Source organism: Protomyctophum parallelum, assembly GCF_964188405.1.
Source record: "Protomyctophum parallelum genome assembly, chromosome: 16".
Lineage (NCBI taxonomy): Eukaryota > Metazoa > Chordata > Actinopteri > Myctophiformes > Myctophidae > Protomyctophum > Protomyctophum parallelum.
In genome coordinates, this window is record NC_139711.1 from 2,252,829 (window position 1) to 2,268,467 (window position 15,639).

Here is a 15,639-nt window from a genome sequence, read left to right on the forward strand (position 1 = left end):
TTAACAGCTGCAAGTAACTCAACCTGTTCTTGTTCACCTGGGGAATAATAATTAAATACATTCAAATTAGCTTGACAGTTTAGAATTAAATTAAATGAATGGAGCACAGAGTGCTCTGTTGTTTTGGTCCTAATTCCATCAGCGTCTTCATCAGTTTCACCTGCTATCAGTCCTCACTGGGCCTCATTCATCATAATGCCAAATGACAACAATATTGTCAGTGCTAGCATATTTGCACATTTAAATTGAGTCCTTAATGACATTGTATAGCACTTAAAAAGTTTAGTACTTTTATTTCAAGTAGAAAAGGTACCCCAGGACCACATGATCAAGGTTATACAGTTCTCTAAAAACAATATTCTCATTAACATTTATGCATGTGCGAGGGGGACATTTTAGTATTTTGGGTGGATAAAATACATTTTCCAAATTTTAGCTGTGCCAGCATTTAACTGTATCAAATATTTTAAAATTAATGTTTTTATTGCAAACAAATTTTAATCTCACCTGACCACAGGTTGATAAAATAAATGACTAAAGAAAGAAACTAAACTATGACCCAACCACACCAAAGGGTCAAGACAATTTTAGCGTTATCCCTGCGGTTTGATGTCTTCTTGCACGTTGACCCTAGTGATTCAACGCATGGAATTCAATGGCCCAAACCACACCAAAGGGTCAAGTTTGTTTTAGCGTTAACTCCTTGCAACCGTTTTGACCCAAGGAGTTGCATGGCGACCCTTTGGTGTGGTTAGGATGCATGTGCCCGTTTGTGTTGATATGCATAGTTGGACACCCTGTCAATACAATAAACAGCATGCAACAGCAGCAGCTACATTATGTAAAAAAAAAATAACCAGTGAATAGACATACCAAATTTATGCCGTTGTACAATCTTGGTATGGCATGCGGAAAATAGGCGATCTACAAGCTCACGAGATTGTGGATCTGCCATTCCCGGCACGTGACACAGTCGTACAACAAACTATAAATCAGGCTTTAAACAGGAACGTCACCAAGAGTAAAATAATGCATGCCTACAAAGCCAATGTGTAGCATAATAACCTGTTTAATTCAGAAAAGCGGTTAGATGGAGTGGGTTTTAATACCCAGTCAACATACTGCATTGGGGGTATGGATCAAGGCCAGGACTAGGGAAGCACCGCCAAAAAAAAGAAATAAAATACAGTTCATTTACATGTGTATGGTATATGCAATCAGAACAGCTTCACAAAAGCTTCACACATGAAACCGTCAAACCGTCACGGTAACAAGCATGAAGTGTTCCTTTCCCAGCCACGATGCCATGAAAAGGACACGTCAATAAAAGAAAAGCGCTTCCAACATTTATTAAGTAACAAGTCTTCATTTCTTAAGAGATTTTTAACAGTCTACAATATTTCAATTATAATATACACATTTATAATCATGGTTTGTTATTTCTCTACTTTCAGGTTTTGTATCTTTTTTTTTTTAAATGTATTGCACACCAACATTCCAAATATGAAGCATTCACTCATGAGAAGAGTGGCGGACACAGTGGAGGTGAGCGCCATCTGGTGGTGGAGTCTCCGTGACAGATATACAAAGAAAAAGGCATCGTTTCTTTTCAGACGAGGTATGTTTCAATCTGGATAATGAAACCTGATCAAAATGACAGAAACGAACGATTGTATGCCGAAGGCAGCCTAAAGCCCAAGTTATACTTGTGGGATGACGGTCTCACGCGCCGAAAATAGCTTTTGAACTACAAGCATGGATGAATAAAAGTGAATGAATGCATGAAGTGCTTGCCAGATGTATGAGGGGTGTCTGAAGACGATGAATACAAACAGTGCTTCCATCAATTGTTTGACGTCATTGACAACCTGGCAGACCCGAGCTGCCTTGTCAAGCATACCAGCCATACAACAAAGACGGGATTAAAACATAATGTACATGCTGTTGTGGCATCAGGTGGGGAAGTAAACACAAGAGGTACAGGTTGTCCCTGCTACACACACACACACTGCTATTTTCGGCACGCGACACTGTTGTACAACATTAGGCTTAAATCATAGCGTGGTGTCGGTTAAGAAAGAGGCCCCATCTGTGCTTCATTCCATGTAGGGATACACCAATACCACATTAAGGTCAATACTGACTACTGGCCCAATACATACACATTTTTACATTGTAAATAAACAATTAAACAAGTCATTTGGGGAGAATAGCACAAAGATGTTTTGACTAATTTTCTTCCATTACAGAGTTAACATCTCTCTATGTGTGAGAAAGTAAGAAAATGTCACTTTGTTCTAATAAGTGGTGCAGTAGACATAGCTCTTGGTAGATATAGTAGAGGGAAAATGGGATACCAACACATTAATAATCTATTGGGCCAATACCTGATATACTAGCATCGGTATATCCCTAATTTCAGGTCTGAACACAACTCAATCATTTGTATTGATCAGTGAAAAGTAAAGATGCTTAACAATTCCAAAACAGAGCAAAGCATTCCAAAAGGTTATCTTAGTTGCACTTATGTCTTTCCCTACATTTTGTACAACATTCTACATTTATACATTTTTTTAACAATTCAGCAAGCGTTGATGTGTTTGGCGGTCCGTGCCACTGACAAATAAGTAACAGTTTTGTTTCTCAATACACGGTGGTACATGGTGTGAACGCGCTCAAGTGTGACATCCTTCTGAAAGTAGTTAAATATACCACCGACCCAAGGGATGCTCCCATCTGAATGATCTGCTGTGAGATGACGTGATCTTACATTTGTGTATACATTTAACCAATTAAACCCTACATACGTAGTTGGCCGGAGTCCTCCAGGGCTCTATACTAGGCCGCTCTCTGGTTTTCACACTACACTAAATATCTTCGGCTAAAACAGCCAATATACAAGCTTTTACAACACCATCGCCGCACGGCACGTTGTTAGCTTGTCCATCGACTGTACTGGCAGAATGTTGGGCCCCAGAAAAGGGACTCTAAGGGTTCAAGTGGTTAAAAATGTATCAATAGGTATTTAACATTCCACATGTTTTCTGAGTAGGTTGTAGTGACTTTGTAAAAGATAAGTAAAAAGATAAACTTAAAAAAAAACTAAAAACCTTGCAAAAACCTGCAGTCATGTTGAAAAAACAAAACTTGATTTCATGAGAATAAATAAGATCTTGAACCGATAACAATCCTATATTTAAATGCACATTAGCAGTAGATTGCTAACTGGACACAGTGCCTCAGAGGCTGTGCTGCAATACAACAAGCTTTTCCATCAATAATGGTTGATGATGTCAATGCAAGGGCCTGATCATTCGGAGCATCCCACATCAAACCTATATCCATGGATCAAATTTAGGAATATGACGAGGAGGGGGAAAAACATAGTTCTAACCACCTCTGACCGGCTTGAGGCATCAGATACCACGGTTAAATTAATGGAAAAGGCATGCTGTCTCCTCCTGTTGAGTGCTGTGTAAAGCCCTTCTATCAACCGATGTTAGACCACGCTCTCTCGGTTGGCAGATACCAGGACGGCCCTGCGGCAGATGGGGCAGGTGGAGTTTTCGGACAGCCAGCGGTCGATGCAGTGAACGTGGTACTCATGGGAGCAGGGCAGCTTCCTTAACTTGTTGCCCTCCGCGTACTCCGTTATGCAGACACTGCAAGTCTTCAAGGCGTCACTCTCCCCGAAGTTACGCATGGAGAGGTTGTCGATCTGCTCTTTGGTCAACCCCTGGGGTTGGTCTTCATCGTCGTCATTGAGAAGGAAGAAGTGCGCCAGCCGGAGGAAGGGCAGCGAGCTGGGCTCCTCCAGGCTGATGGGGGGCCTGGGTCGAGCCCGGCCAACGCCGGCGCCAGCGACACCTTCCCTGGCAGGTGGCGGGCCAGACACCAGACCCTCTTCTAAATGCGTGTCAACTGTCCTTGGTTCGGCTCTGCCTACAGGCGGCTCATCCACCGCTGCAGCGTCGGCATCCGCGTTGCTTAGGGCCTCGCTCAGATCCGCCGCGGGTGTGCCGGCTCCGCGGTTCGAGTCCGAGGAGTCAGAGTCAGAGTCCATGAGGTAGCTGAGCTCGCCGAAGCCCGTCATGATCTGTCTAATCATAGACTGCAGTGCCACGGACGTCGCCTCCCCCAGGCCCGCGTCGGAGATCCGCCGAATAGGAATGCGGATGGTGCTCACGTAGGTCCTCACGCCGGCACGCTCAGAGCGCGAGAAGGTGCGACGGAAGCCACCTCGCTCACTCTCGTAAAGAAAGGTGTTTGAGTTCTGGGAGCGTGAACGAGTGCGGTTGGCAATGCTGTCCCTCTGACGGTACTCGCCTGGGCGCACACGCCGCACCTGAAGATCGAGCATGATGGTGGGGGGGCGCCGGTCGGCTCCGCCTCCTTCCGTGGCGGCAGCCTCCCCTTCCTGAGATGCTACGCTAGGGGCCTCCGGTGGGGCCCCGCCTGCTCTGGATGACGGACTATCAAAATATTCTGTATTACTCGGTATATGCTGTCGAGTCCTGGAACTGCCCTCTGGTGGGGGCACTGGGGCAGCGTTGGAGCGGGGACCGGCGGCGAGATGAGCGGCCAGGTCAGCCACGCGGATGGGGGGTAGAGGGGAGCGGCTCCTGGCTGTACGGGCCCGGGTCCGTCGGGCTTCTGGGCTGCGGCTGCGAGCTCTCCGCTGGCCCCGACGCGGTGTCGGGGGAACCGGGGGCTGAACGGGCCGATTGGCGGGCGACGGGCTGGCAGGTTCCGATGCCACTTCCTGGGGAACAGCTTCTTCCAGCTCAGGCTCTGGCTCCACTATGACGGCAAGCTCCTCCACCACAGGTTCTTCCACCACTTCTTCAGACTCCATTGGCACTGGCGTGGGTGTGACTTCGGCTGCCGGGGCACCTGTGCAAGTAATTGATTTAAATCGAATTATAAAGATAATTGTAATTGCTGTGATTGTTTTCTGTTAAATATTTAAAAAATAAAGCCAAAGATTTTGTACACTTGTACTTTAATATATAAGTATTAAAAAAGGACTTAAAAAAGGGTTACTCAGACTAATCGACTTAGTTGATATGGAAATCACTTTTCCACATCGATTCATTGCTATAAATACGAAAAAGTAATAATGATGGATGCTGTCCTAACCTGATTCTGGTTCCGTCTCCACCGGCGTCTCCACTGGAGTTTCGGCTGGCGTCTCGGCTGGAGTCTCCTGCTCACCCCCCGCAGCGGCTGCAGCGGCCGCCGCCGCCTGCTGCTGTGCGGCCAGACTGCGATTCACGTTGATCTCCAGACTGAAGCGGAAGTCTCCGCTGTTTGGGTTGGTTTGGCTGACTGCCCGCCAGGACTGGTTACCACGGTGACCCGATCTGGTCGTGTTGCCCGTGCGCCTCACGGTGTTCAGCCAATCCAACAGGGTGTCTCCATTGGACGGGTCCTCAGAGCCTTCGGCGGCTTCTGAACGAGGTCACATACATATTTAAGTCAAGCCAAGTGACAATCTGGAGGAAAACAATGACTTCTACAATATATCACAAAATATCAATTATCTTCATTTGAAATTGAGAAATCATTCTAATTCCATTACTATGAAACTATGGCTATACTAGGTTTCATTTTAACAGTGCCGCCTGGTGGACAAAAGTGGTGGTGGCGGGTGCGCGACATACCAAAGCCTACACGGGTTGTGCAGTCTGACGCGCTGTGATTGGCCAGTCGCTGTGATTGACAGCATAAACCTAACTGTAACCTCAGAAAAACTATACCTAAACCTAACCTTAACCTCAAGAAAACTATACCTAAACCTCAGTAAACTTAAAGGTCAACTTTAGTTTTTTTTCATGTTTTAGGATGTTATTAGAGAAAGTAAAAGGTGAGTGTAATTCTTTTTGCATTTGCTGCCTTCTTTCGTTTTAGGGATTTTAGCTGTTTTTGACAGAGGGGCGGGGGTATTCGAGCACGGGGCTAAATATGCATTTCTTTACAAAATGTTATAGCGATTGCTTTTTTATTCTTTACTATAGTCCTACTAGACCCCAATAAATTACATTTGGCCACAAAAGATCACAGGATCTACTGAATGTGTCAAACTGACACACACACACACAGTGTGGCTTCCCCCCAGTAGGTTACCTTCACATTCAGTAGATCCTGTGATCTTCTGTGCCCAGATGTAAATTGGGGTCTAGTAGGAAAGAAATCGCTATAACGTTTTGTAAAGAAATACATATTTAGCCCCATGCTCGAATGCCATACCATACCATACCTCTTTAAAAACAACACAGCAGACAACAATGTGTTACATGTCTTCTGTTATTTTCCATAAGTGATTACTTTACGAAAGGTCTCAGTCATCCATAAATAATGTTTGTTCATGAGCTGGTCACCGAGCTCTCATTGACTCAAGTGCATTCTGCCAAACCTCCGGGTAATTTGGCTCCCATGAAAGCGTCCATGAAAGTGTCATGGCGCAGCCCAGTCACTTGACCACTTCTCTTCCTTCTCAAAGCTTCCTTGGTTTTACACAGACAACGTGACAGAGCTACAACCTCGAGTCTGGACGATGGCTGTAGACTCGGCCTACCACATGTACAAGTGCTGCTGGCTTATAATGTATGAATTCAAAAGAAATCTTTATTTTTTAACACGCTGATTTCACAATGCCTCCCTTCTAAACGTTTACTAAATAATATTAGGTCATTCTATTAAATATTTTAATTGAGATATTACATTTAATTACACATTTCCATTCTGCACCCATATTATAGTAATTTCTTAACCCATTCTGACCGGGCACCCATTTTGGTGTCTGCATCATGTTACGCTTTAGCTATTTAAAAATAGCAGATCTACAAGCTCATATCGCGCCACCGAGTGGCGCGATACGAGCTTGTAGGTCTGCTATTTTTGAAAAATCGAAGAGCGACTGACATTTTTAGAATCTGATCTCAGGTCAGAATGGGTTAATCAGACCAGTGTGTGTCCGGCGGAAACCTCGTATGAATCTGATCTCAGGTCAAAATGGGTTAAATTACTAGAGCCCGTTACTGTAGTTTGCGCAGTGCAGGTCACCTGCAAGTGATGCCTGGCATCGTTCACTTCCCAGTGCAGTGAGTGAATCTAGCATACATTCTTCAGTTGCTACAGACACTGGTTGTTTGAAAAAATAATTGATGGGAAAGCACATCCAATATGTGAACCGCCCATATTACCTCGTACTGCATCGCTACCTGATCCAATCAATTTGAAGAAATTAAATTTCAGCATTTGAGGTGAGAACATGGGGAATGCAGAGTTGGAATATTAAAATAAATGTTTTCAAAAACGTTGGTTAAAAGTCAGTTAAATGGCCCAGGCCGTGGCGTAACGGTCTGGGCACCTGACTGGTAATCCAGTCGCAGTGTGCCGCGGGTTCGACTCCCGAGCCCGACACGGCCTTTACTGCATGTCATCCCCCCATCTCTTTCCCGTTTCCTGTCAGCCTACTGTCTGTCCCTTCAAAAAAAAATCAATAAAAGGCGTAAGCCGCAAAAAAAAAAAAAAAAAAAAAAAAAAAAAAAGAAAGTCAGTTAAATTAACCCCTATCCCTACATTAGATAAAATGGGGGCCTAACAAATAAACCGTGGGTCCATAAAATTAAAGATGATAAATCACCCGTGTGAAGTACGCTGTTATCATCTTCCAACATCGCTACCAATGTGTATATACACACATTTTCTATGACGTAATTATCAGACGAAACAAACATGGACAAAACAAACATTAAACTGTCCATTTCAATAGCGTTTTTAATGTTTGTTTAACCCGTTCAGACCTGAGGACGATTCTATAAATCTAAATTCTAAAAAAAATAGCAGATCTACAAGCTCATAGTGCGGCACTGCCGCGTTATGAGCTTGTAGATCTGCTATTTTTCAATAGCTAAAGTATAACGTAACGCTTAAAACACCAAAAGGGTGTTCCCGCCCAGAATGGGTTAAGGAAAAACAAACATTAAACCTGTATAGGAGGGTCAAAATCACTTACTACGCCATAGTAAAAAGTCCATAGACTTGGCTGCCAGAGCCACATGACGTCACAGGACACACAAAAGCAAACATAAAACGTCCATAGACTTGGCTTCCACAATCCACAGCCAGGTTGAGAATCATTGCCCTGCGTCATTGACAAACTGACCTCCTGTGGCAGCTTCTCCACTCTCAGTACTGGGAGCGTTCGTCCGCTGTTCTGGGGGACCATCTTTAATTTGCTGCAGTCGACTTAGCAGCTCATCTTCCGTTATCTCACCTACAGGACATATTAAAAAAAAATAACATATTCAATTAAAATAAAATAACATATTCAATAAAAACAATCAAAGTGAATCAATGGCAGTCCAGGTTTATTCCTTTTCCAAAGATTCAAAGTCCCTCTTACCTAGCCTGAGCTAGATCAAGGTACCTAGCCTGAGAGCCAGATCAAAGCCGGCAGAGAAACATGGTGGGTAGCTAGAAGAACCACCCATTAACTCTCCCTACACATTTTGCAGTTTCCTGCAGGAGGTCTCCGCTGGTTGATATTTAGCAAGCAAGCATCAAAAAAGACAACACCACATCTGCCACGGCAGAATATTGGGAACGAGAGTTTGCAATTAATATGCATGTACATGTAAACAGACTGCTGTTTTCTAGGCTGTATTGACCCACAGGCAGCTCCTCTGTATACAGTAACATACTGAAGACCACCAGACTTACCAGGACAAGTCCAGTCAATGCATTCTCCTGGCACGGTGCTTTGCTCAAAGCAGCTCCAAACTTACATTTTTCCTCTAACTGGCCTGGGACAGAAACGGATTGGACGTCCTCAGTTGACAGCAGCCTTTTGCTTTTTGAGCACAGACACTCAAGCTTGAAGGCAGCATATCTGAACTCAAATCCCTGTACATGTCATGACATAGCTGCATGGAGATGTACAGAGATGCACAAGAGCCTCAGGGTGCCACCGCCTGAGCAAGAAGTGTCAGTGACCGTGGCTGAAAAGCTCTTACTAAACTAGCATTTAATTTTAATTATGGTGACTAACCATGACATCTCAGGCCAAAAAGTGTCACTACAGAAATAGAAGAGTTAACTGGAGCAGGAGGATGCCAATATATATATATACAGTGCCTTCGGAAAGTATTCACACCCCTTCACTTTTACCACATTTTGTTTTGTTACAGCCTCATTTCAAAATTGATTAAATTCGTTTTTTTCCTCATCAATCTACACACAATACCCCATAATGATGAAGTGAAAAAAGTTTTCAAATATTTTGTTAATTTATTAAAAATAAGAAACTGGAAAAACACATGTACATAAGTATTCACACTCTTGACTTAGTACTAAGTTGAGGCACCTTTGGCAGCAATTACAGCCTTAATACGTTTTGGGAATGATCCTACAAGCTTGGCACACTTGAATTTGGGGTATTTTCCCCCTTCTTCTCTGCAGATCCTCTCAAGCTCTGTCAGGTTAGACGGGGAGCGTCGCTGCACAGCTATTTTCAGGTCCTTCCAGAGATGCTCAATGGGGTTCAAGTCTGGGCTCTGACTAGGCTACTCAAGGACTTTCACAGAGTTGTCGTAAAACCAATCCTTCGTTATCTTAGCTGTGTGCTTGGGGTCGTTGTCCTGTTGGAAGGTGAATCGTTGACGAAGTTGGAGGTCTTGAGTGCTCTGGAGCAGGTTTTCATCCAGGATGTCTCTGTACACTGCTCCATTCATCTTTCCCTCTATCCTGACAAGTCTCCCAGTTCCTGCCGTTGAAAAACATCCCCACAGCATAATGCTGCCACCACCATGCTTCACCGTAGGGATGGTATTTGCCGGGTGATGAGCGGTGCCTGGTTTCCTCCAGACGTAACGCTTGGCATTCAGGCCAGAAAGCTCTTTTTTTTTTTAATCAGACCAAAAGATCTTGTTAATAATGGTCTGAGTCGTTTAGGTGGCAAACTCCATGCGCGATGTGACGCCCGGCTGTCATGTGCCTTTTATTGAGGAGAGGCTTCGGTCTGGAGGAAACTAGGCACCGCTCATCACCTGGCAAATACCATCCCTACAGTGAAGCATGGTGGTGGCAGCATCATGCTGTGGGGATGTTTTTCAACGGCAGGAACTGGGAGACTTGTCAGGATAGAGGGAAAGATGAATGGAGCAGTGTACAGAGACATCCTGGATGAAAACCTGCTCCAGAGCGCTCAGGACCTCCGACTTGGTCAACGATTCACCTTCCAACAGGACAACGACCCCAAGCACACAGCTAAGATAGTGAAGCATTGGTTTTAGGACAACTCTGTGAAAGTCCTTGAGTGGCCTAGCAAGAGCCCAGACTTGAACCCCATTGAGCATCTCTGGAAGGACCTGAAAATAGCTGTGCAGCGACGCTCTCCGTCTAACCTGACAGAGCTTGAGAGGATCTGCAGAGAAGAAGGGGGAGAATACTCCAAATTCAAGTGTGCCAAGGTTGTAGGATCATTCCCAAAAAGTATTAAGGCTGTAATTGCTGCCAAAGGTGCCTCAACTTAGTACTAAGTCAAGAGTGTGAATACTTATGTACATGTGTTTTTCCAGTTTCTTATTTTTAATAAATTAACAAAATATTTGAAAACACTTTTTTCACTTCATCATTATGGGATATTGTGTGTAGATTGATGTGGAAAAAAACGAATTTAATCCATTTTGAAATGAGGCTGTAATAAAACAAAATGTGGTAAAAGTGAAGGGGTGTGAATACTTTCCGAAGGCACTGTATATATATATATAACATTTTTTCCATTGTCATTTAAATTACATCAGTACACCAAATTATGTTGGTATACCACAATGACTAAAACTACTGTCGACTTCTGGACCTAATCTCATTACCACTTCACATTGCCTGCATGTAGCCTGGGTTAGTCAGGAGCGTCTCAATTGTATCTTGTGAGAAAGTCATGTAATGATGTCACCTGCAATGCCACCAACTTAAAAGCATAGCTCAGATTTATTTCCCTCTGAGCTTTTAAAACATGCATGATATAATTATAAATGCAGCTTTTGACATGCATTGGGATGGTAATCAACCAAACTGTTAAACAGCCGATGCATCTTTTTATTTATATATCACCACCATCATGAATTCTGCAATTGCTTCTGCATTTTCTCTCATTCTAAAAGTCCACAGGATTAAAGAATAATGCAGAAACGTACAGCGCACCATAGCTCTGCACTTCTTCAGTAGTGCACTGCACACAGGTGCTGTAAACAGACCATATTATCCATATCAGAATGGAAATTGTGGCCTGGGCTTAGCCAACCGGTCCAGGCACCTAGGCTGGCCTGACAGCATGTTACGGGTTCGAGTCCCGGTCCAGACAACCTTTGCTGCATGCACACCCCCGCCTCACCCCATCTCTCTCCCTTTCCTGTCAAACTACTGTTAATCTATCAATAAAAAAGGCAAAAGGTCCCAAAAATATATTTAAAAAAAAAAGGAATGGAAATTGTCACAGCAGACAAAATATAAAACTCATCTACTCCCATTGTTTTCATAGAGATGACTGCGATCAGGCGACATTTTAGGTATAAATGCAATATTCTTGGGTTAAAAGCTCGTCTTCCTCCACCTGTACATAAAATCTGTAGAAAAAGATGTAGTCTTTCACGATTACTATGAATAATTAAAAAGCTAAATGAAACAACTTTGAAAATGGTTGCTGAAACGCATCAGTACACAATCGCAGAATTGTAAAAACTATAATAATCATCCTATTAACCCATTCTGACCGGGCACCCATTTTGGTGTCAGCATCATGTTATGCTTTAGCTATTTAAAAATAGCAGATCTACAAGCTCATATCGCGCCACCGAGTGGCGCGATACGAGCTTGTAGGTCTGCTATTTTTTGAAAAATCGAAGAACGACTGACATTTTTAGAATCTGATCTCAGGTCAGAATGGGTTCGTCAGACCAGTGTGTGTCCGGCGGAAACCTCGTATGAATCTGATCTCAGGTCAGAATGGGTTAATAATCCACAGCTGATTACCTGGGGTGCCCAACAGATTGTTGTCTCTCATCAGGCGGTAGTCTTCATCACTGAGATTGTTGACAAACTGATAGAAGGCCTCCTCTCGGTCCAGACGGTCAAGCTGCCTCCTGCGTTGTGACTCTGACTGGTCACCGCTGCTCTGCTCTGAGCTGTCAGACCCCTCCATTGATGTAGAAGGGAGAGAGGATGAACAATACGCTCCACCTGGATACAGCTGCTGCCACAACAAAACAAACAGAAACGCTCAGCTGCCTTTTAAATAAATAGATGCACATAGTTTGCTGACAATGCAGTGTAGCAAAATGGCGTCCTGCATAGGTCATATATAATTTCTACAACATCTGCTCTTACAAACATTCTACAAGCAACAATTGTATAAGGCTCACTTGGGCAAACACAACAATGAAAACTCTTTTTTTTTTTAAACACAAAAAAAAACATGTTGAGACAAAGTGTGCGGAGTCAAACAACCATTATAGTTGTCCGATAGCTTCAGAGAAAAATGGCAATGACAACCAAATTAAATATTTGACACTCTCTAGAGTGGGTCTAGAGACCACCAGGAGTTCTTGAGGGCCATTCATTGATGGTCACTCGTCTAATATATTACATGCATATATGTTAGAGGTGCTCCGATCGATCGGCCGATGTTCACTCCAAATGACTTGTTCGGTGATTGGCAATTTACCCAATCTGGAGAAACCAATCTTATAAAAGTCAGATATATAGCATAATATCGTTTTGCATTTGTGACAGGTCTAAACATTCTCTTCCCCCCCGCCCACCCACACACACACACGGGAACATGCAGTTGACAACTTGAACTTGACATAATTTTGGAAATATTAAAAAATGTCACTGTATGCACAAGATGACTGATCGGAACATTTCTAGTAAATGCAGAGATTAAAATAGGGTGCATTTTGCATCCCAAAACGCAGCAATAAAACAACAACCTCTGCATCCATGGGATGCAATACTGTACTACAGTACTGTAGTTTGTTATTCTAGTTTATTTTGCTAGCTTTAGTTATAATAATCATTTCTTCTTCTGTTTTCTACATGGATATAACCACATTATAACCATATAAAATGAAATGGGAGTTAAATCTGTTGAAGTGGGACTCATAAAATGTCCCTGGGACTCATTTCTATAAGACCATCCCTGCATCCTGGGACAATCTATTTACATCACTGTAAGTAGGTAAAACTAAATAATGTACACTAATGTCTATTATAACTATTCTATCTAAATTTCACTGTTCTTCTTATACCCTGCAGTCCCTGCATTAAGGGATTTCTGGACAAAATAGCATAACTGATCAATTCAAGTCTAACAATAAAAATGTTATATTGGGGCCCAGATAATAGATGTTATCAACTTGAGGGCCCTGGAAATGAAAAATGAGGTACCCCAGAGCAAAATATGATGATACGACGACAGATGATAACAGCAGGACTTTAGGCCAGACTAGACAGCAGCAGGTCAGTTCACGTCCATGGACTCCAAAGTGTCTTTAAGACATTCGTTACTCCATACTCGTCTATTCCAACCTGTCGTCTTTACATTGACATCGGTGATAAGGAGCCTTCATATGGTTAAATATACCGATTAGGCTTTCAAAAATAATTATAAGTCCTTTGTAAAAACGCGACTTAAGGCCAAAGTCGAGGAAAAACAAAATGGCATCAGGAGCTATTAGCATGCTAACAAGCTAGCTAAAGGTGAACAACCGTGGCTAGCTAAAGCGTTAGCCGGTTAGCTCAACGTAAAGAAAAAGTCGTCTAAACAAGCCATCCAATACAAGACCAACCGGTTAAAATAAATATCACACATGGGAACGTTAGCTTCAGGTCGGTTAGCTTAGCTAACGATGTTACCTGAATATGTCGCCCTGAAAGCTCAGGAAGCTGTTGTTGGATTAGCCAATATTAACATTAGCATGTCGACCAAGAGGCCGTCTGTTCATCTAGTTAATTAATAGACAACCGATAACTTCTCCAACTGACAACTTGGCTTCACCATCGCCTGGGCCGTATGTTTATTAATACCCACTTAATCCCAATACGAGTTGTACTCGTTATAAACACATTTTATTAAATGTATAGTTGTATACTCCCATCTCGCGAGAGTATCGCTGCATGCTACAAAAAAACGAAAAAGAAAAAAAAACACATCTTCATCAAGCTAACGGGTTGGATTTTCCCCCCGTTTTATCGAGGCAGTTGACCAACTATGTTGCTCTATGCTCTTTAACACAGTTTATGTCTGAGACAGAAACACGCCATGAACCAAAAGCAACGCATAAACTGTCAAGAAAAAAGAAGATAAACACACTGACCAGCATCAAGCTAAGCTAACCGTTAGCCTGCAAGCGACGTCAACTAATGACGTTGTTATCGCTAGCATGCTAACTAAAACTAGCTCAGCTTTAAGAACGAAGACAAGCAAAACGGAAAGGCGATACATAATAACAGCAGTATTCTACAGATATAGAATGTTACCTGTGGTGTGTTCAAGCAGTTCGTCGTCGGTGTTCGTCCAGGTATTTGTTTTGAAATCCTTGATAAAAACGGTTTAAGAAGGTTGAAGCTACGTGCGATGATCCATCTCACGATTCCATTTTCTGTTCTCTTTACCAAGGGGGAAAAAAACAGAAAGCTCCGGAAACTGGGGAGGGCGCGCGTGCGCAGAAGGGGGGCACAATGTTGTTTTGTAGGCAGAGCCTATCTAGCAGAAGCACTCGTCCAATGTCACGTCTATGCATGCACCACATGGTACCATAGCAAAGGCCTAACAACAAGCATCCCAAAACAAACTGGTCGAGGCAACAGTCTAGTCAGTGCTTGCCTTGGCCTCACAGCTATATATATACTCTAAGATCCTGCTCATTTTGCTAAGGATGCTTGGTAGATGATCATGTACAGCAACACCATGGTCCAGCAATGGACCTGGTGATGGAGGGAGCTCCACTAATCATGTACAACACAGATTTTGTCCCAAACCAATCAGTATGGCTCCTCTAATAAAACTCATCATGTAATCACTTCAATATATTCACCTTTATTAACCATGTAGGCTACATGGCTCCTCTAATAAAACTCATATCATGTCATCACTTCAAGATATTCGCATAGCAATTCCAATAAGCATGTATGTAGGTTATAGGCCTATAATGTATGTATGTATTTGGTTAAAATGGGTAGGGTTTAAAAAAAGGCAAAAGCATGCTCTGTTGCACTGGGCTAAAAGTGGGTCCCTAAAAACTGCTTCAACTTCTGAGATGTATGTATGTATGTATTTGGTTAAAATGGGTAGGGTATTAAAAAAAGGCAAGAGTTTGCTCTGGTGCACTGGCCTAAAAGTGGGTCCTTAAAAACTGCTAAAACTTCTGAAATGTATGTATGTATGTAGGTATGCGTGTGTTTAGGCTATGTGTTTTTTAAAAGGGGGGCTTTTTTGTAAAAATCACTGCCCGCAATACCTTCATATATTTAAAATTAATACAAAAATGGGGTTACCAGTGAAGGGCAAACTGCCTATTCACTGGGGACTATGCAAGGCAGAGGCGTCCACCCCCCTGAGTCCAAGTTAGACTA

The 15,639-nt window shown here is 43.0% G+C and overlaps 1 protein-coding gene across 2 annotated transcripts; it reads right to left on the reverse strand.

The window, feature by feature from the left end:
• Positions 1-1,049: 1,049 nt before the first annotated feature.
• Positions 1,050-14,675, reverse strand: rlim (ring finger protein, LIM domain interacting). 2 transcript variants are annotated; one of them, XM_083785448.1, is made up of 5 exons: positions 14,545-14,675; positions 12,037-12,256; positions 8,171-8,281; positions 5,140-5,451; positions 1,050-4,893 (listed from the first exon to the last, which is right to left on the reverse strand). In XM_083785448.1, the coding sequence occupies exons 2-5, from the start codon at positions 12,203-12,205 to the stop codon at positions 3,500-3,502; spliced, it is 1,986 nt and encodes a 661-aa protein (XP_083641574.1). In that variant the 5' UTR covers positions 12,206-12,256; positions 14,545-14,675; the 3' UTR covers positions 1,050-3,499. The 2 variants fall into 2 exon arrangements, with proteins under 2 accessions (XP_083641574.1, XP_083641575.1); XM_083785449.1 differs by having other exon boundaries at positions 12,037-12,253; positions 14,545-14,670.
• Positions 14,676-15,639: the final 964 nt, after the last annotated feature.

Bases quoted from the DNA above. Each gene is read 5' to 3' on its own strand.
- rlim (XM_083785448.1), bottom strand. From the start codon at position 12,205: ATGGAGGGGTCTGACAGCTCAGAGCAGAGCAGCGGTGACCAGTCAGAG. The intron at 8,282-12,036 runs GTAATCAGCTGT...TATGTCCTGTAG, and splicing joins CAATCTGTTGGGCACCCCAG to GTGAGATAACGGAAGATGAG. The intron at 4,894-5,139 runs GTTAGGACAGCA...TTACTTGCACAG, and splicing joins GGAGACGGAACCAGAATCAG to GTGCCCCGGCAGCCGAAGTC.